Source organism: Chenopodium album, chromosome 15 (genome assembly GCF_948465745.1).
Source record: "Chenopodium album chromosome 15, dcCheAlbu1.1, whole genome shotgun sequence".
NCBI lineage: Eukaryota > Viridiplantae > Streptophyta > Magnoliopsida > Caryophyllales > Amaranthaceae > Chenopodium > Chenopodium album.
In genome coordinates this window covers 10826374-10849113 of record NC_137848.1, presented here as the reverse complement: position 1 = coordinate 10849113, position 22740 = coordinate 10826374, and the positions used below count along the sequence as shown (strand labels likewise).

At 35.0% G+C, this 22740-nt stretch overlaps 2 protein-coding genes across 2 annotated transcripts; one reads left to right on the top strand and one right to left on the bottom strand.

The window, feature by feature from the left end:
• Positions 1-490: 490 nt before the first annotated feature.
• Positions 491-8900, bottom strand: LOC145582933 (T-complex protein 1 subunit beta-like). Its single transcript, XM_081639997.1, has 12 exons — positions 8768-8900; positions 8535-8599; positions 8315-8371; positions 6969-7034; positions 6732-6843; positions 6157-6285; positions 4338-4409; positions 4133-4248; positions 3916-3992; positions 3075-3560; positions 1320-1635; positions 491-861 (listed from the first exon to the last, which is right to left on the bottom strand). The coding sequence occupies exons 2-12, from the start codon at positions 8538-8540 to the stop codon at positions 715-717; spliced, it is 1584 nt and encodes a 527-aa protein (XP_081496123.1). The 5' UTR covers positions 8541-8599; positions 8768-8900; the 3' UTR covers positions 491-714.
• A 3690-nt stretch (positions 8901-12590) lies between these two features.
• LOC145582932 (uncharacterized) lies at positions 12591-21411 on the top strand. The gene is made up of 13 exons (XM_081639996.1): positions 12591-12904; positions 13462-14340; positions 14753-14853; positions 14956-15070; positions 15189-15266; positions 15460-15552; positions 16379-16462; positions 16664-16762; positions 17878-17940; positions 18108-18138; positions 18402-18448; positions 19788-19846; positions 20981-21411. The coding sequence occupies exons 1-13, from the start codon at positions 12860-12862 to the stop codon at positions 21213-21215; spliced, it is 1929 nt and encodes a 642-aa protein (XP_081496122.1). The 5' UTR covers positions 12591-12859; the 3' UTR covers positions 21216-21411.
• The last annotated feature ends 1329 nt before the right edge of the window (positions 21412-22740 follow it).

Below are 22740 nucleotides of genomic sequence, written 5' to 3'. Positions count from 1 at the left end.
TTGTATTGAATAATTTGTAGTAAAGATGAACCTTGTACTCAAAGCATTGAGAATATATGATACTCATATAGTGTCGTAGAGGTAACTTGTACTAATTGATTTATCAAAGATTTGAAGGTATCAAACGCAATGAGAAACTCTAGATAGCAAAAATCACCAATGCAAATCTTCGTCAGTCTAGTCCCCTTTCTGAGGTCTTTCCCTTTTGTTTCGCTTGGTTTCTTAGTTTTTACTAATACAAGATGTTTGAAACTACAGCCACAGGCTTTACAGCAGTCAAAACCGTAGTACTTCTTTTGAAAAGACATCAAAAGCTAGCGATTTAGGAGGGAGGGGAACACGGGTGAAAAGAGCTATCCGAAAATAAGCAATAGTCACCATTGTCTCCAAGAAGCCATTTCCTATCGCTAAAACAAAATCAATTTTACTTGATTAAGTCACAAAAAGTCGTAATTATATCAAGTTTAAGAAATTCCTATTCTTACACCAATTCACACTTGCTGTTCTTCCACCAAAACTTTAATGTTGCAATATTCAATGTACAAAATATCAGCTTGAACATTCAACACCATCGCAGCAACAAATTCATAATATGCCACGGAACAGCATATTGCACAGGGAAGAAAAGCAAAATCCCAGACTGCCTTCTAAATCAAGAAAAAAAAAACACTAGTACAAAATCTAAGGTCCGATGATACAAACCAAATCTCAGCTTTACATTCTATCTTCTCTCCTCCTTGGGGCACATCTGATGATCTCGTCAACCCTAAGGAGTCCTTCAGCTGCTTCAATAGCAGATAATAAAACAGCCTGCTTTACCTTAAAAGACTCTGAGATTCCCAGAACAGACATATCTCCGACCTGCAGGAATCCAATTTCTTGAACATTAATTACATGATTATAAGAAAAGAAAGAGGCAAACCTCAAAAACTCACAAGGGGAGGGGTTTACAGAATTCAAAACCACAAATAGTTACGACCGATATCCCAACAATTTAACCATTGATCCATGTGAATATAATAGAGAATTATGTCCCATCAACCCATCTATCCAGTAAATGGGCAAATTTCACTGTAGCCTATTATGCTAGCAGTCCATAAGTAACATAGAGCGTGACTTTTCTATTTCCAGTACAATGTTCTAACATGCACTTGCATAACTGACAACAATCTACTTGTGGTAGACGACACTGCAATTGATAAGAAGCAATAGACAGAAATATGGCCCACTATAGCATCAGTAATTAAATGCATATAGTTAAAGCGGCCAACACAGCCCATATTAGCATGTTTTAGAATAAAGATTGGAAGTCTACTTACAGCTCCAGTGATCACATCTATTCCTGCAGTACTGTCTTCCTTGTGGTGCTCTGCACGAAGCTTTGAAATCAACTCTGCACTGTCTAATCCAGCATTGTCAGCAATAATAGTCGGTATCGCCTGGAGTGCCCGTGAGAAAGCTTCAATGGCATGAGACTTCTTTCCAGGAGTTTTTCTAGCAAGATCATCTATCTCTTTTGCCATGACCATTTCAGGCCAACCACCCCCAAGCAAAACCCTGCTATCATTCACCGTCTGCGACAGCACACACAGGGCATCGTGTAAAGACCTTTCAGCCTCATCAAGCACGTGCTCACTGCATAAAAATAGCAAGATATGTTTAACTCAAGATATACACAGGCAATAAAACAGGTAGTCACGGATAATGCCTGTCAACAAATTTATAAATCTACCAAAAGAATAATTCACGCACACACATGTAGGTAAAGATGAATTAGCCAATTAACAGCAAATGTAAGGTTTTCCAAATATTCTAAGGCCAATGTCAATGCCTTCAATAAGGCTCTAAACAAGGGCAGTATCAGTAGCAAAGCGTCGAAAACTCGAAATATGTAAATATTGACTCCCTCAGTTCAGATTCAGATGATATACACTACCAATTTCTATATCAATTTGTGAAGGCAAAAAAAGAATATTGGTCATCTAATCTGTACAATTACGCTCAGCTCTCAAACCAATAAGGAAAAATTCAAAACAGAAGAAATATTCAGAAGAAATTGAGGAGCAGCAGGGCGCATGAAGTTTTCAATTGCTAACATCAGAGGAACATCTTCAATATGTAATAAGCAGTCATGCATAGCCAATTACATATGACAATATTATCTCAAGGCTTTGTTTATGGGGCACTATCATTTCCTTTATTGTCAGCTCCTTCAGCTGATTACCAAACATTAGACAGATTGACAGAAGTCTCTTCTTTAAAAAAAAGGCAATAGCAACTTAATCCAACACCACCACAGCGATGTTCCAATAAAAAGTCAAGCAGATCAGTACACCGACCTTTTTATATTGACAAGCAGTAAACCAAACTTATTCCAGCTGGAAAAAAGTAAGGAAGGAATACTAAAGTGAAATGAATAGCATGCACAAGATCACATCTATTTCATTTTAATGGAAATTATTGAGAAAGATGAAGGAAGATACTACTTCTTCTGTTGTTTATAGAAGCAACCATTGCCAACACTAAAAAATGAAGTCAACCACACTGAAAACTTGAGAAAATAAGGAGATAAAGAGGAGAAATAAAGACAAAATCGAGAAACAGAAAAGAGAGATCATCTGATGGTTGATGTGGCAGTGTTTGTTAGTACTTTTTCGCCACAAAGATGGGTGGTGGCTTTGATGATCAGCAAAGATATGGCAGTAAGGGAGGTGGCTTTGATGAACGGTGGGATTAGTTGAGAGCTTGTGTGTAGAAGATAAAAATGATGGAGATTCAATAGGATTAAAAGAGGTGGTAATGAGTTGTAGATGATGTAATAATGAAGTACTGATAGGTTGGAAGGGGTGATCTACGGTTATGTTGTTTTGATGATTAGAGGTTGTGGGGATTTGATATGTGAAGAGTTAAAGAGAGATGATAGGGTTAAACAGACAAACGCATTTGGGTAATTCTGCACTTGGAATTTACCAAAAACAGAATGGTAGCAACTATGGAAAACAGTAAAATAAGAAAAGCATTGCATCTAAAAAATGAAGCATAAATGAGAGGAATAAAAATGGAGAAATACATACCTTGCACCTCTCAGTACAATTGTGCACGCCTGTCCCATCTCAACTCCAGAGAAATGAATTAGCTTGTCTTCCCCAATCATAATTTCCTCTATCAATTTGCAATGTCCAAGTTTAACAGATTCGGGATTATCAAAGGTTGATGCAATCTCCCCACCAGTCACCAGAGCAAGGCGTTCAATACCATCAAAATCAGCATGCTCGATGGCAAGCACTCCAGCATCAGCAAAGAGTTCCTCTGGGAAATTGTAGATTAACTGCCGGTTAACAAAACAATTAATTCCATGACCAATAATCTTCTTCACTTTCTCCCTCATCTTGTCCTTTTCTGCTCCCTCGATCTCAGCCACCTTAGCCATTGAATCAACACGTACACGCGCCCCATAGATCTTAACCTTGTCTGTGTCCATTGCAGTGTTTGCCACTAAAATATTAGCATTTTCTATACGCTTCGGTTGTCCAACACCAATCTTTTTGTCCAAAATAAATCTGTAGAAGTAAAAAATTCACATAAGTTCACAAGCCATGGAGATGAAAACAATTTTTAAATAAAAAATATTAACAATAATAATTTTTCAAAAATATTGATATAATATTCAACAAATGAAAACATTTTCTATTTACTTTTGATGGCAACAAATTTACAAAAATGCAGGTCTCATTCATGCAAGTCAGTTCAGTAATTGAAAAAAATAAAATAACTATTAATAAAAAGTACACAGTTTGTAATTCACATAAACTAATGAAAATCTAAAATGTAACTAGAGAAACAAAAAAAGGAAACAAAACTACTGCAAATCTACTACTAGTGAATTTATGAAATAGCTTAGGAGAAAAGGCATACCCTTCATCTAAAAATGAATCTCTCAGGGATCCTCCAGGTTTCTTGATGATCTGGATGGCCTCCAGGTTTGTGCTGCCCTGCAAATTGTCAAGAACACCACATAAATTAGAGGATCAAAAAAATAAACTCTACTGTCATCACACCCAAGCAAAAATACTGCATGAACACGACAGTACAGTTGAGTTAAGCAGAAGCCATAATGCTTTAATTTGTTCACCTTCAGCCTCATAACTGCATCCACTGCCATATTGGCAAAGTGTTCCTTGTCTTGGGACAATATTTTTGAACTCAGTGTAGTCATTGCGATGTTCATCAAGTCTGACCTGAATTTATCTGCATTGTATTGGAGGTCATACCTCCATGAGAAATTACAAAATGCAATTATGAAAGAAAGTTTAAATGAGGACAGCTAATATCAGTACCTGTATCTTGTTTGTTGTCAATCACCCTCTTCAGCAATGCATTATGAGCGCATTCAGAAGCCATTCTATAACCTGGATGACAAAATTTCAAAACCTCAATAGTCAGAACTCAGAGCAACATGAGAAGCCACCCCTATAACCTTTATGACATAAAATCAGAGGCTCGTATTGTCAGAAACATAAAATTCAGCTGGAAATAGCATGTTTATACTAGCCAGTAAAAAGTAAAGCACACAATTAACATTAACAAAAAAGATAACCAATACATAGATTACAGAACGCTCGACTAAATTGATGACCAATAGGGGGAAAAAAAAAATTGAGGAAAAGCATGCTATATTTCGACATAGGAGACCATCCATCGTATAGTTATTGCCAATAACCAGCAACCTAAGTTGGACCAATTCTTTCAGACAGAGCCATAGGACCATAGCCTAATATGGTATACTTCTATACAGGGGAAGCTAATTGGCAGGTGAGTCTTTGTGCAGGTTACAGGAAGATGGGGGTACCACCAGCCACAATTCTCCATTTTAAAAAGAAAAGGCACTAACTAATAAGTAACTAAATAGCAATTGGATTAAAGATTCAATTCACTACACCCAAAATCATAGCATATGAGTCTCTCGAGATAACTACTGAAACTAAACTAGTAAACTGTTCACAAAGATTAGTCATAGCGCCCTTAATGTCCGTGAGACTGAAAGCCGAAAAAATTAACCAATAGACAATGTAGATACTGGCAATTGTTGGCCAGCACACAGATACAGTACCATGGATTATCACAGGGAACAGAGCCTGGTAACTTCATTACAAGAAGCATGACCAATATGCATTTGCTCCAAGTTTTTTCCTCTTCACTTCACCAAGACAAAAACAATACAAGCACCCAAAACCCATGCTTATGCAAAAAAAAATCCGAGGGGCAAGTTGAATAACGATTAACTCCCTTAATTTTCAAAAATCTCTGTAGTAGGACTGAGAAGCTGAGAACACAAAATATGGCAGTATTTGATACTGGGTTCTCATATTTAAATCTTGAAAACTGAAGAAATTGAAATTGAGTTGATTTTTTATCATGCTCAACCAAGTGATTAAACACAACAATTATGAAAAATTAAAGAGTTTATATTGCACTTCAAATTTTTTCCTTCGAAGACTAGTACTGCTGGTAAATTTCCAGCCAAACGACAACTATCAAATACTAGATAACATATAAAAAGGACATGCACATGTAACAAGCTGGTTAAGATGCTTCCATACATAACAACATGGGCATGTAATTCACTCAAAGATTACCAAATCCCTTTTCTTGAAGATGTATAGCAAGCTTCACACTTTATCTTCTTACATTATACAGTTATAATATATGGGCTTCCTTTTAAAGCTTCAGTCCGAATCTTCAGCATAGGGACAGGTCACACAGCACCTTAAAAGAAGTTGGGTCCAATAAATTAAGACAGAAAAGTTGGGCCTCACACCCGACACCAACGACAATTCAGAGCCAGACCACCAACACCAGGTCTAACCAATTAAGTTGGGCTGGTCTGAGGTAGACTTGAGTTACTCTAACCTCATGCTATTCTAATCCCTACATTGTTCAATGAGCTTACCAAACTACTTAGAACACCAAATCAAGGAATCTAATTCCGAGGAGAAATCTCATTGACGAAAAACAAGCAAACAACCTAACAGAAAGGAAGGATAAACTATACTGAAGAGAAGGATCAAAGAAAATTAAATAAATTTAGCAGCATGAGGAACATCTGCATACCCACATACCAATAACAACAAAACTTCCAAAGCTCAAATTACTAACCTGCTATTATGGTCATGGGATGAATTTTCATTGCAACCAGCTTTTCAGCCTCTCTTAACAGCTCTCCAGCCAAGACAACAACTGATGTTGTCCCATCACCAACTTCATCATCTTGTGTCTTTGAAATATCTGACTTCAGGTTAAGGACAACATGCAACAAGAACCTCAGTGGTCCAAACTACTTATCCTTCAATCAACTAAAATATACACACCAACGATTTCTACAAAAGTACAGACAAACATATAACACACCTCAATTTTCCCCTCTGGACATGCTTAGTGTTAATATCTCATTCTTTATAGTGTGCTAATATAAAAAATAAGACTGCCTGTTGTTTCAACAATAACAACATGAAGTAGGGAATAAAAAATTGAAAAAAAAAAAAAAAAAAAAAAAAAAAAAAAAAAAAAAAAAAACCCTTTAAATTGAAAGATTCGGTTGTCAAGATTCATGAGAAATAATTAGCTACATAATAACAGTGTACGGTGTATTCATGTGATTCTTTCATCCATTTGAACAAAGACCATAAAATAATAGAAGAAGGGGGGGAGGGGGGGGAACCTTTAAAGGATACCAATAAGAACTTTGGCTGCAGGATTATCAATGTGAAGGGACTTCATGATTGTCGCTCCATCATTTGTCACAGTAACATTATGACCTCGACCAGTTGACTGCAAAATCTTGTCCTATAACAAACAAATGAATAGAGCATAATAAGTCAATGTTGGAGCACAATCACATACATGAAATAGATCACAAAAGCTTAAAATTAAAATATTGGGTTAAGATTCGTGAGAAATGAGAACAATACCATTCCCTTTGGTCCCAGAGTTGTTTTGATTAAGTCTACAATCGCAAGTGCACCAATAAATGTAGCCTGATAAAATAGAGTTAAAAAGAATAAAACTTTGTCAACCAAATAATAAAAGTCAAAATTTTTACAAGCAATTAATGCCACATGTCCCATATTCAAGCATTCAAACACTTATAACATTTTTCTTTTGATGACTTAAAATGGTGCAATATTCCCACCCATTAAGCACCTGTTTAATCTATAGCAATATAGGAAGTATTAAAAAGCGTTCCTAAGAAAGTTTATGTGCTACAAAACACCTTCCTCTCATCCAAAGCTTTAATATCATCATAGCCCCTCATTGATAGAAAATAAACATTGTGGATGCCAAGAATCAAACACATGACCTTTGAAATGAAAAATGGGTACCACTATTTCAATGTCATTGTTTTATGATTCAAAATGAACAATATTAAAATCTCAAACTCCTAATCTTTAAGCAATAATCGGGTGAGACAATCACTAGTTTACCCTTTAAAGGTAAAATATTACATTATGCACAAACTTTCATTATTCCAGTACGATTTTCAATTAAAAAACCATATACTTCTTTATTTTCGCCATGCTCTCATGCTTAATGGGGAAAAACATGAACATAATGTTAAAACTAAATTTTGTTCTTTCTAAGTCTATTATTAAAACCAATGTTATACCCACTTTGACATGGTGTTTGTCACATAAGTTTGTTTACACAACACCACAAGGATATGAGAATGGAATTTGCCTCCGATGCAGAGATAATTGTTGTCGAATAGCTGAATGCTTTATGACATTTAATTACACAAGTAATACACTATGATGGGAAAGAAAATGAGTGGCAGTGAACCTAGGCATTAGAAACAAGGGATTTGATTACATGAAGCAAATCTATTATTCAAACAACCATTGAGAAAATGGCATATTCCTACAATTGTGTCCAAATTTAAGAAGATGCATCTATGTATCAATTAATGAGCTATGAAAAATCAGACATCCCAAAGCACACCAAATTACCAATACCTAACACCCATATGGCCATACCAAAGTCTAGGTTAACCACCTTCAGTACACATTCATATGTCTATTCAAGCTTCTAAACCTTGTAAAGAATACTCATCAGATTTAGGAAGCAGAATTTTATTCCATGAGTTTCTCTCTATTTATATTCATCAGATTTATATTCACAAATCAATCAGCTTATATCATGCATAAAACAACATCAACATAAACAAATTGTAAAAAAATATCCCAATTATCGAGTGCGACATAACATACAGATTACACTATAAACAGCTAAACTCCAATCTAGCAAACAAGAAACTCACCATTCTAGCACGATCTCCCTTCTCCTCAGAAGCTTCATCTTTCAGGATTCTATCAACCTACACAACACCCAAATCATACACAAATTCATTAAAACATTCAACCCCATTTCACCAAAACCTAAATAAACCGCCAACCCCGGAACTCAAATCCAGATTAGTCTGAGTCTAGTACGCTCCAATTTATTAAGCAAAGCATCATATTACAAAAACAAAAACATACCGCCATAATAGTAGACTAAAGTAACTGAAACTTCAACTCTGAAACCTCACAAACTGATTAATAACCTAAAAACAAATCAAATCGAACAATTTCAACATAAATAACTTCATAATCAACATCAGAATAAAATTAAAAAACTATATAATATAAATCAAAACAATAAGATTCAAAAATACGATAATGAAGCTAGATCGCAACAACAACGAAGAAATGAAGAGAGAGAAAATGGTTACGAGTGGAGAGAGAAAGCGACGGCGGAGGAGAGAGAGTGGGGAAGTTCGAGAGTGTGTTGGGTTTTCTCTGTTTCGAGTGAAATGAGAAGAAGGGTTTTCAGGTTTTTGCGATTTTTGGTGTTTGAGAAAGTGCTTCAAAATGATGATCTGGAGTGGTTGGGTTTATGTTTGTTATGGTGGGAACGAGGTGTTTTGACCGTTGATTTAAGTGTTTTGATGAAATGGACGGGTGATTTAAGTTTGGTGTAGGGTTTAGTTGGTGGAGGTGTGGTATGTGATGATTTGTGAGAGTGCAATTTTGAAATGAAGTTTTGTAGGGTAGTGCTTTGAGTGAAGTCTCGAGTATTCTATACTACCATCATACCAAGTACATATGGAGTAACTTTAAGCTCATTTTATGATTTATTGACAAAGAAATTAATTAGTATGTGAGATTTTATTAAATTCACATAGTAAAAATTATAATTTTTTTAAATATAAATTTTTTAAAAATTTAGCTTGTGCATTGTCAAAAATATTGATGGTTAAATATGCGCATTGGAGATCGCGTAAATGTAAAGTGAGTCGAACTTTCAAGAATGGAAGAAGTATTTAAGGAATAACTATAGGCGCAAACATATAGGATGACATTCTTGCAATTAAGTTGAACTTTGTCAAATGAAAGTGGGCCAAGGTGGAAGGAATTTTTGTGGAAAATATGTTGGTAAAAAGTATCACTACGTACATAATAGTACACAAAAAATACTTTTAAGACAACTTATACTTAATGGTACATTATATTATACATGCATAATAGTATACATGAATATACCGTTGTAGCATAATAGTACACATGAATGTACTACTGTAGCATAATAGTACACATGAATGTACCACTGTAAAAAAAAAAAAAAAAAAAAAAAAAAAAAAAAAAAAAAATCAAACGAAAAAAAAATTGAAAACCCTAAACGCCCTCCTATATACATGCTAAATAAATAGGTGCTATGCGGCTATATGCAGTTATGCACTCGTATTTGAGATTAGTTTTTGAGTTTTGGATTTACGATATTACAGAGTATTAAGGTTGTTGAAATAAGGTAATTAATAATTAAACATAAGTGATAATGATGAAAACTTCTTACATGCAACAATTTGCAACCCACACGCAATAGACGACTAGTATTGCGGATTAAAATACAAAATTATATACATTTAAGAAACTAATAACGTTGACATAAGGGCTATATAATTTATTGGAGAGCTTACAATAACCTGCAAAGCTAACTTTTCAAGATGCTTCCACTGAGAAAACATATGTATAATGTGTGAGTATGTAAATAAGTATTTACTTAGGTGTCTACCTCTTAGGCAATAGAAATCATTATAACATCCACTATAGAAGCTACAACCCTATTCAAACTCTTTGTGACACATAAGGTTTCCTAAACTACAAGTGTTGGGGTTCAAAATACAACCCCCTCTTACGCTGTGTTTGGGTAGAGAGAAATGGAGGGAAAAGAAGAGAATATTAAAATGGAGGGATGCATCTTTCCTTGTTTGGATATCTAATGTAAGAAGGGAAGGGGGGAATTGGAGGGATCTATTTTCCTCCCACTTTTAATATATCAAATCCCTTCATTATTGGAGAGATTTGGAAGGAAAATAGAAGGTCTTCTTCCCCCTCCCCTCACCTCCCTTTCCCTTCCCTCTTTTTCCTTCCCTTTCCTTCCTTTTTCCCTTCACTATTGTTATCCAAACATAGTGTTAAGATAGCTACAATCTTGTGTATTTGTAGAAAATAGGGAAAAGTGGCCAAAATTTTGCAACCAAAAGATAATCCAGCACATACAAGCTACTACATATAAGCCTTGGAATGTGTTGAATGAAACGTGTGAGACTACATATCCCTATAAACATAATATTTCTCTCCTAGCTATGACAGGTGTCACTCCACACTAGCAAGTAAGTTGTTAGCATCTATATATATATATATATATATATATATATATATATATATATATATATATATATATATACCAAAAACTAGTTTTGTTTTATTTGTCAACATGCCTTTTTGTTGAACCAATGTAAATGCTCTTATAAATCGGTGTGTACGTAACTACGTATACAAACTTACACTGTAATGAGTTTTTCTTTAGTAAAATTATTGCTTCTTGTGATATGCTTGAAGTTATGCATGTGAACTATGTAGACATATGCTTGAACTAAGTTTTTCATATATTTTTTTCAAAAGTTTATTAGTTAAAGTAAGTTTTTCCGTTCGTGTTTAACCTACGATAAAGGCATCCTTCATTCTAAGACATGTTATAAGGACACCTTTAACTACAAACCTTTTACATTTCGAGAAGGATAAGTTTTATCTTGAGACTATATTATTCTTGACTCGTACGAAGTGTTTGCTGTATAAATCAAACTTATTAAACATGCCCTTAGTTGATTTTCATTAGTTCTTTTTACTACTTGATTTTCACTAGTTTTATTTGTGTAAATGTAATTACAAGATTATTTATCAAAAATTTAGCTAATAAGTGCAATATTGGGTAATGCCTACTGATAAACACAAGTCCAATATGAAAGCATCACATGTCATCTTCAAAGGTATACAACCTTTTGTCAAGCAACTAAGTTGATGTTTTTGAGGTCAATAATCCTTTTTCCTAAGGCTTTCCTTTTTAAGTTAGAATGAGAGGAAAAAGCCCAAAACAAATAATGGAAAACAAGGTGACAACAAAGAAAACTAGTAGTAAGCAAAAAGAGAGAAAATTTTAAGCTATATTTACAACACTGCACCACCAATCAACCATTGAACATCGACACCACATACACGATCCAAGAGGTCAAACCATTTCACTAGATCTTCTAAGAGAGTGCAATAAGGGTCTTTTAGAATAGCCAAAATGACGACAAGCTTTCTGAGAAGAGAGTGAAGTCCAAACCTATTAACCACCCATTTTTATTAGGTTGAGAAGGGGTATTAAACATCCCTATCCCAAAGGCCCAAGCTTAGATTAACAAGGATACATAATAAATAAATAACAACAGACATATCACTATGTATAAAGAAGTAATTTGTTTAATAAAAAGCCAAAACAAAATAACTAGTCTTATTGGTCATGTGTGGTCAATGGCTTTTTGGTGGCTCTTTGGTTAGCTTTTGGCTTTTACCTTTCTTATGTGGTCAAACAACCAAAAAAATTGTTTGGTAATTGCCTTTTCTTTCAGCGAAAAAAGCTGGCTTTTAAGACAAAATGAAAAAACTGCTTTTAGTAGCTTTTTTTGTTGGCCCACAAATTGTCTAATAACGGCCAACAACTACAAACTAAATTTACCAAACACTTTTATAAACAACCAGCTTAAACAGACAATTTCAAAAGCCATTTTAAATAGCCAAACATTCCAGCTGGTCAAACAAGCCAAGTGAACCAGCTAACCACCAATAGTCATTTGCCAAATAAGGCCATTAGTTTTTTTTTTTTGACGGAAAAGCTGAAAAATCATTTACCAAACAAGTATTTTGGGTGTTTGAAAAAAAAAAAAAAGCCAAAAAGCCAATAAAAAAACCACTAAAAAGCCAACTAAAAGCCATTTACCAAACAAGACCTAAGTAAATAAGTGGTAGCGGTTTGTTTTGATTGAAGAGTCATCCATAATTAGTACAGTATTTGTTATTAATAGATTAATAACGAAGACTATTAAGTGATAGCAATTTCCTTAATATATGAGTAGCGATACACAAAATAACATAGAAAAAGGATAATGCCAAATAGACAACGACCAGCGTTGAACTTTGTCCACAACTCGATAGAGAGAATCTCAATAGATGAACCTAAACACCTCGATACGCCACACGATTTCATACACTACAATTTCATTGGTCATTACTTAGAGTACACATTTTCTGGCTTAAAATTCTGTCATTTTCCGATGTTTCACAGCTGAAACAAACTGCTGTTGCCATTAATTTTATCTGGGTTTTCAGAAAAACAGTTTCAAATTCGTATAAATTTCTTATGGGTCTTAAGATTTTAGCTTAATTTTGCAGAAATTCAAGGAATTTGAGAATTGGGTTATTTTTATTTTCCGGGGTAGAAAATGTTGCCAGTTTGCTCAGCCACCCGCTGTTCTTCTAACTCACAGGTAACAATAATATAATGCTTCAGATTTTTTTTATTAATTTAGCTGAATTTGAAATGATCATATTTAATGCACTATTTAGATGTAGTTGATTTGGATTATTATCACTATTAATTAGTTCAAAAGTTGCTAATTAGTTTTGAAGCTGTTTGTTTAGGTTGATTAGTATGCTTAATCATCTTATGCTGTGTATATGCTTCTTGGGAGGTGATTATTAGGAATTATTAAAAGTTCAAATCTTTTGATGCCTCTTAGGAAATGCATATATATATATATTTGGTTGTATATGGGGCTATAAAGCACAGTGATGTAGACGGGATTCGGTATTAGGTCTTGTGTATCATCACTATTATTCCCGGGATTTTAAACAACTAAGATAGTTGACATATATAAAGAACTGCAGAGTAATTGCTCCAAAGAATGGTCTAAAAATTAAAGAGATGGTTGGGATTTTAACTTTTTTAACAATGAACATCATTAGGCATTTTGCTCTCTAGGATTGCAAATGCAAATAAAAGGTTGAAGTAGTTTATTATTGATCAATCATATTGGTTGTGCAGATCTTGTTAAATGATGGAATGAGATGCCTCACTCGAACGCAAAAGGCGTTTGGTATTCAATGTGTTTCGGTAGACACAACAATTCCTAGCTTGTCAGGTGGTGTTTGTCCAGGAGCATGCCTTCAGAAAGAAGCTGCAAGTTCTCTCAGTTATGACTTTCATGGAGGACATAAAACATTATTGGATGGATGGAATTACACTACCGGAAGGATGAGTGCTTCATTTTTTAGAGGTGGACAACATTTAACTTATGTGGAGGACTCTTCTGCCTTTGTGTCACAAGAACAACTAGGAGACAACTTGGTGAATAGTGCTGATATCTTGCTAGAACCTTCTAGTGAAGGGCCTGTCTCGATTTTGGATCGTGTTGCTGACAGCACTAGTAACTTGCCTGACACTTCAGGCATCACTGCTGAGCCATTGCCATCTTCCAGCAGTAGTTTTGAGAATATTCTCTCTCAAACAAATGAATCAATAAGAGCTTCATTTGGTGAGGGGGAGAATGCCTTGAATAGCTCTGTGGATAAGATTAATTCGACGATATCAGACATTGTCAAGGATGGCAACCAAGTAATTGAAAATCTAACCACAAAAGTGCTCTCTTCTTTTGATCAAGCTGGTGAACTTACTAGTTCTAAATTGAGCAGCCTTCCAAGTAACCTTAAGGAATCCAGCAGTAAAGCTGGCGTTTTAGCTCTTGAGTTGTTAAGAAAGACAATTTTTGTGGTTGAAGATTCTTTGGTTAAGGGGAGTAAATTTGTCTATTATTCGTATGAGACTTCCAAAGAGCTTCTGCCGCTGGAGATCCAGAATGCACTTAAATTATTCGAGGAGAAAGCTAGTCAAATTTCAAGGCCAGTGGGAATGGTTTTCTTACAGGTGATGTTAAGTCGTAACTTCCTCTTCAAGTCTCTCTCGATCTATTTGTAAGAATTGAGCCAAGTTTTTTGTTGATAATTTTTTACTGGTCAATTGTTTCATCATGATAATAAAAATATGATACAGTGTGTTCTTCATGCCTAACTATTATGATAGGCTATATATGTATCCTTTTCTATACAAACATAGGTTTGGATCCAACTGTCAATTTAGTGCTTTTTGTTGTGTGGGTGATTCTTTTCCATCTAATCCAATTACCACCCTGCGGCAATCATATATACAGCATTAGTACTAAATTTGTCATGGACTGACTCACTTGAATGTGCAATTACATTATTTATTACTTCGTATTTATCACTCTAGTTATTGCCGATTATACTTCTCACTCTGAAAACATGGATCTTATGAGCAGGTTTATTCTGCCATTGAAGGATTAGAGAGAAGCTTAGGCCTGGACCCCTCAGATCCTATTGTCCCATTCATTCTTTTCGTTGGCACTACGTCTACTTTATGGTACTGATGTTGCACTCCCGACTCTGATATTTTCTCTCGGTGTAGCCTGGGGTCATTCCATGCTTTTACAGGAAATTTATGCTGTTTACCAGATTTGTGCAGGGCTGTATATTGGCTGGTCACCTACAGTGGCTATGCTGGAGATTTGTCTCCTGAATTGGCTTTTGAGCTCGTATCAGGGAAGGAAAGTGCTGTTCTTGTAGATACCAGGCCTGAGGCAAGAAACCATTTTTTTTCTAGCCTTTTCATATTCTACAGTAGTGATTAGCACCATTTTTTTTTTTTTTTTTTTTATTGAGGTTTATGTAATTATTGGTGTATCTTTTTGTATGAAGGATCTGAGGCAACAAGATGGAATCCCTGATCTTAGACGATCTGCTCGATCTCGATATGCAGATGTATCCATGCCCAAGGTTTGATTCACAGTATTTTGTTGAAGATTTCAGACATTATTGCTTTTCATACATGCAAAATATTGGTTCTTGCTGCAAAATCAAGAGATATACTGTATAGTTTACTATAGTTACTTAACTTAGTAATTTAAGTAAGTATAGTTTACTATGTGGCAGATAAATTCTAAATGCATTTAAATTTCTGTACATTCAGATTGATAGTTCTCTAAGGAAATTAATGAAGAGCAGCAGAGACCTTGATGACACTTTGACGGCAGTGGTGATTCGGGATCTGAAGAATGTTAAAGTATGCTTTTACCCTTGTATTTTTTCTTATTTACCAGAGCCATTAATTGATAATTTACAGCAAAAAAACCTTTACCAATCCTCTTTACCCCAAAGGCCCAAAATGCCCTAAACTCTGTTTCAACATATTGAATTCTGCATGATACAAGTCTACGTTGGTGACATTATTTTCTGTACTCCTTTTCTTTTTCTTATTTGTTTTTTGGAGAATTTTGAGAAGTTGTTTTCTCTACAAACTTATTATTTGGTTGCTATGCTCCTGAGAGTAATGATGCTGTCTGAAAATTTTGGGGTTAACAATTAATTGTTGTCCTCTTCTTGGATGTGCTGTAGCCTGTAGTCTTCCCAGCAAATGCCTTGGTGTAGTTGTACCAAATTGCAACAGCTAATAATACCTTTTGATATTTTTAAGAACATTGAGGAAAAAAAAGGACAATTGCGATGGTTTTACCTCATCTAGAATGGTTATCATAAAGATCTAGATCAGTCAACTTTTTATTTTGCTTTTTCTTTTTCAACCCCTAGCCATGCACATCCTTTTTTCTATTTGTGCAATACATATCAATGAAATGTCAAATTTCTTCCTTCTTTTCATGATTACATAGGAGTTTGATGCAAAAATCATACAAAAGATTGTTTTGCTGTTGATTTGTATCTCACTGAAGCAAACATTAAACCAACTTGAGTAAATCTGTTGATCCCCTTTGGGGTAAATATTTTGTTCATTGTAAAAAGCTTGATGGCTCACCCCTACATCCTTAGATTCTCTTATAACATCTCTTCATGGGTATTATTGCATCTCAAATTAAGTCTTGTGTTACCTATAGGACAGATCAAAGATCATAGTTATGGATGCTGATGGAAGTCATGCAAAAGGCATTGCCAGATCCTTAAGGAAACTCGGGGTTAAGGTAAGTTCTTTGTATTTCTAGGGTATACAAATCTTTACTGTGATGTATTTTTGTGTGATAAAATCTCAACAAATAAGATCTCTCTCCCATATATCAATTATCTTTGGAGATGGTTGTCTCTGTATGTTCTTTGTTTTGTTAACCATCTCCTGACTGTGAATATTTTGATCTCATCAGTCTTATCTGTTTTATATGTACCAGAGACCATATGTCCTCCAAGGTGGTTTCAAGTCCTGGGTTAAAAATGGCATTCGTGCTAAGGAGCTGAAACCTGAGACAGCAATTTCTATCCTCAATGAGGTAGTCTTGTGCAGTTCCTAAATTATTAACATTTTCCGTAGGACTATCGACTATGGGAGTGGAATCAGTGGATCCATTTTCTTAAAAGCGATAGTGTTTTGTCAATTTTTGTAGTCTTCTGAAATTTTGTCTCTGTGTTTAATTTGCTGAAGTACTAGAACTTTTGTATTACTAGACTGTTTTTTTGCCATTTGCCAATATTGGTATATGTATTACTTATCCTTCTTGAAGTCCCTACATATTAACAATCCAACAAGCATCTACTGTCTTTCTTAGTATGGAAATTAAAATACTATATTCAAAATCTTTATTTGTCTGGCTTTCTAAGAAATCAACACTATGATAGATGGCAGGTCACTTGGTCAAGTACTGCTGTTTCATCTATCTGTTCTAAGAATGAAAAATGGGTATGGAGGGATGAAAGAGGGAATGAAGGATTTCTATGGCATTTTAAGGTTGACTATTTTGAATTGGGATGGGTAAATGCAGAAGATTTCGGAGAAAAGTATTTATTGCTATACAGTGTGATGTGTGTTGGAGAAAAGAGTGATAAATATATGAGCATGTGTCTTTACTTCTGGGTGATTAAGAGTACTGTTCACTCATGCAATTACTTGTCACCAAGTGATCCATGAAGACTAAATTCGATTCATATTCCCAAATGATTATAATTTCACACATCGTAATTTGGTACTATCTAGGCCGGTTCAAAGCTGATTGAAGCCCAAGGCTAATATTTCTTTGTCCCGTAGCAAATTTTACCTAATCACTAAGTCAAATCATATCTTTCTTTGTCCCTCAGCAAATTCTACCAAATCACTAAGTCGAATCATGTAAAAGTGCTTATAATTGCGAGGATGCTCCACATCTCTGAGCTGGACTGAGTCTCTCAATTGTGGATTTGAGTCAATTATTAATGGTAGTATTATGGTTTGAAATTTTATGTTAGATATTTTTGGGGGAGAGGGTGGTGGGTGTTCGGTGTTGGTTTAACCAGTGTGTGACTATTTCTGTTGTTTATAAACATATAGATGTATGAGTGAATGTGCCCTCTTCAAGAACACCATTTCATATGATTTATGAATTTATGACCATACTATTCTAACCTTTTTCAGGAAGCTGAGGCAATCCTTGAAGAATTGAATCCTACTCCTGTGCAAGTCTTGGGGGTTATTGTGGTAAGTTAAGGTTATTTCCATTGAATAAAACCATATAAGATTCAGTTGTCATTAAACTTTTTGAGTATGCAAGTAATACAGCTATACATCTTCCACAATTTTCTGGCATTTTTTTCTTATTGTACCTTGTATGCACAATTAATATGATATCATTTGCTTTGATGCAGGGTTCTGTTGCTTCATTCTATGCGTTGCTAGGTTTGTTTTCTTCATCTTCCCTTATATTAGACTAGTAAAGTTTGTAATACCACATACATGAGAAGTCATCTCTATAAATGAAGCAAAAAAACAAGTTTCTTTTTATATTGCTGCTTTTTATGTAACAAAATTAGCTTTATTTGATTTCTCTGTTTTCTGAATATATATTGAGGTGTAACCACTGTTTCTTTTAGCATATATAACTGTTAACACTGTTATCAATTTGCTTTGTAATTTGCTAAGAGGACATTATGTGGTTTCAGAGTGGGAGAAAACTCTACAACTCATTGGTATTATTGGCCTTGGTCAGGTAAATTTCCATAACTCTGGATAGAACTATCATTATCTATAACAGTACAATGTTAGAATTAATATAACTTGTTTTGGATAAATAATCTTTACGTACGAACATTGAATGAGGACTCATGCATGTTTTTCTTGGTGATAGAAATTTGATTGAGGGATGTGTATCAATGTTCAATATTTTAGAAGCTTGTGTAAATTTTGATGTTAGAATTTGGGTTAATTTTGCCAAAAAAATGACTATTTGCGCTTTTGACTCTTGACAATGCAAGCAGCGAATTTTTTATTTTTATTGGTAGATAATAATCATTTTGCCTGCAAGTGATACAACAAAGTATCTACAAGCTTCCTAGCTAGTACTTCGTATTTAACGACCCAAATACCCCCCTCTTCCAGTCTGCCTAGCTAGGTGGCAAGACTAGCTTTGAGTTTGGGATTAGGGGTCTGCTGATGCATATCCCATATGGATCTCACATGTCATTGTAACTGTTTCAATTTATTTGGATGACCAGTGGCCCGGTGCAAAGCAAAATGTTCCAGTTATATACACGTTCTTTTTCCAAGTGGTGCATCAAAGTAGCTAATGGAATAATCAATCAATCAATCTTTGTGCTACTGAGATGCTGATCATGATGAGACTATACTTCATCTAGAGCTTGCAAACGTGTCATATCTTGCCATGCCTTGTTTGTAATCGAAGATAAATGGATTGGGGAACCTCAACACTAACCCAAACCCTTTAAATAAATGAGTTGTATCGTGTTTGATTAAATGTATCTGAAACCCTTGACAGTAACTTTCTTTTTCCATGTCCGGTTGTGTCATATTGTCGTGTCATATTCGAAAAAAAGTTAGCCTCATTCTAAAGATTTATCATTAATCTGTAAATTATTAGTTATTTTTCTCAGGCGGGTTGAATCATGTTGGTTTTTTGTTAGGAATCTCAACACTAACCCGATCTGTTTAGTTAAATTTGTGGTGTCGTGTTGACTCATTTAATAAATTGGATCCGAAAACCCTTGACACTTTGTTATTTGCGTGTCCGGTTCGTGTTGTGTGAACTTTTGCTGGCATTAACTCCGTTTTTCAATGTGCCATTGAGGAATTAATTGAGGCAGGCACCTAATTTGCCTATACTATAATAGTATAACATGGGTGTGTATATAATAATGGTTTCCCTAGAAAAATACCAACTATAGTAATGTTTAAGTGTGTATACTTTTGTTAATGATGTTCTTGTGATGTTAGTGATGTTTTAAAGAATTTTTATTGCCCTAATGGCTGTTACCTCTACTTCATTTTATATACTTATTATATTTCTCCTCGTTTTTTCTCCAACATAATAGACCATATATCGTCGAGTGACTTCTTATGAGGATTCTGAAGATTTCAAGAATGATGTCAGGTAATGTCTTCTATACTTTACATTGCCTAATGAAAGGTTCAATCAGTTGCAACTTGATTGCATTTTCTGGTATGCTTTATTCTTTGAGTGATTATGTATTCATCTCTCTCTCTCTCTCTTTTTTTTTTTTTTTTTTTTTTTTTTTTTTTTTTGGGAAAAAGGGATAAGATATTGACTGATGCTATAAGCAGCCTCTCTGGAGATAATACTTACATGTTCAAAATACTTTGTATAATTGTAGGCTGCTGACTGATCTAGTATTTTTCTCCTTGGCATCAAAATAGATTAGATGATGGATAGCTTAGGGTGTTGTTCAAGCTTTGGTAATTCCATATTCCATAATTAGAGGTTCCATAAACCAATGTGAATTATTCCTATGTGATCTTATAAGAAAACCAGTTGAAATGACTTAGAAGGGTCAAAAGGACTTGAAATGACTTGTGAAAACCAGTTGCATTCATATTTGTTGTGCAGTAGCAGATGGCCCTTCTTGCATAGTAGATTTAGACCATTGAAATCAGCCTCTCTGCACCATAGGGCCATAGGGTTAAGGCTGCGTACATATGATCCTTCTTTACCTTGCTTAAAAGGTGAGACTCTTAAGGCACATTAGAGTACCGTTCATGTCGGCATTCATCAAAAGCTAAGATAAAGCAGCCACTATTGCAGTATGTAAATGCTTGCCTAGATATATCAACAAAGCAATTAATAGTGTTTAATTAAGTACTGCTGTTTTACTTGGATTCACACTTGGTTACTAGATACATCATTGATTGAATATGTTGCCTGACTTTTCTGGTTCATTTCACTCTGAAATTGCTCTCTTCGATAGATTTATCTGGTTCATGTAATTCATTTCTTTGAAAATCTTTCCTTCAATACAATTCAACGTGGGTAACTGCACTTCCTCCAAGAGCTGGGTAGGAAGTAGGAAGAAGATTATCCTTAAATAATATACATAAAACAGTGCTCAACCTTAGATGTTTTCTCTAGCATTTCATAACCTTTTAGAAGTATGCAAAGGCTTGTCATCCCATGTAACTTGGAAGTTTAGCTTATCACTATGACGTATGTTTTAGTGTGTCAACTTTTTCTATTAACGATGTTCCATTTGATTTTGATGCTTCTGTGAAGTTTGTTGCTTTCTCCGGTGAAACTTGGAGCGCAGGCCATCTCACGGGCTACTGGAAAACTAGAAACTAACGGCAATGGACTTCCAGTCTCACCTTCATCATTAGATATCCAAAATCGGGTGTTGCAAGCTGCAGCTAAACACGAATCCCAACCTTTTGACACAGATGAATCTCAAGACTCACTCCTTAACTCTACCACTGCAGTCGATGAAAATGTAGGCCAATCAGAGGCATAATTGTCACGTTTCTCTGAACGATTGTATCTTGTACAAATGAGAGCTTGGATCATCATGCCGAAAATGACATGAGCTCTTCCATCGTATCAATTTGTGTTTGTCAGTTGCACATTCATTCACTTGTACCGCAAGTCACAATCACTTTGTAGATATTACTATGTCATGAGAAATAAGGCAAGATTTTGGGTTTGATACATACTCCGTATATTATTAATGTAGTTCCGTAAAAACAATAAATTAATATAGTCAAATATTATTCTAATATACTGCATTGATACCAACCAATATTACCAGGACTCGTCTTTTAAGTGTCGTGTTTGACACCTCAGCCCTAAAGAGGGAGTCTCTTGATTAATATTTAGGATACGGCTACTGTATAAAGTGTCCAAAAAATTTAAAAAAATACGTAGTAGAGAAAAGACATAAATAATCAATCAATTAATAACTATATACTAAAAGACACATCCGCAAAGACATGTGTTATCTTATGGTTTTTTTTTTTTTTTTGTATTACTTAAAAAAAAAAAAAATCTACAATTATTTGTTTGTTAGTTTTCTACAAATAGATACTATTCCATACTAGAGCTGTCAATTCGGGTAAGCGGGTCGGGTTTGGATCGGGTAAGTGTGGGTCGGGTCAATTTGGGTTAATGTCGTAACCTATGCGGGTCGGGTTCGGGTTGGGTCATGCTTGAGTCGGGTTACGTCAAGGTCATACATCTTGTCAGGTTTGGGTCGGGTTAATAACAAGTCGGGTTACATTCGAATCGGGTGAATAATAGGTTGAATTTAATTCGGATTTTCACGAGTTAAAACGGGTTAGGGTCATTCTCGGATTTGAGTCGGGTTCGGTTCAAGTCAATAATTTGCAAGTTATGATCAGGTCGGATCATTCTCGGGTTTAAGTCGGGTTCGGTTTAAGTCAATAATTTGCAGGTTATATTCAGGTCAGGTCATCTCCAAGTCAGGTCATCTCCAAGTCAGGTCATTCTTGGGTTCAAGTCAAGTTTGGTTCAAGTCAATAATTTGCGAGTTCAATTCAAGTAAAGACAGAATACTTTCAAATTAACATAGAGTAGCTTTAGCCTTACGAAGTTATGACTTTACAAGTAGATTACAATATATATATATAGCATATATCTTTAATTAGCTAGTCAATATCTACAATAATAAAGATGTACTTCGTATAAAATATTAAGTCGAGTTGATTTCGGATCGGGTCAATAACAAGTCGTGTTGATTTCGGGTCGGGTTTGTAATAGATCGGGTTGAATTTCGAGTCGGGTCAGTAACAGGTCGGGTTAAATTCGGGTCGAGTTAAGAACAAGTAGGGTTGAATTCAGGTCAGGTTATTAACAGGTCGGGTTAAATTCGGGTTTTGACGGGTTAAAACGGGTTTGGGTCAATTTCGATTCACGTCGGGTTTGGTTCAGGTCAATAATTTACGGGTTATATTCGGGTCGGGTCATGTTCGGGTTCGGGTCTCAAATACTCGGGTTAACTCGGGTCTAGGGTTGGTTTAGGT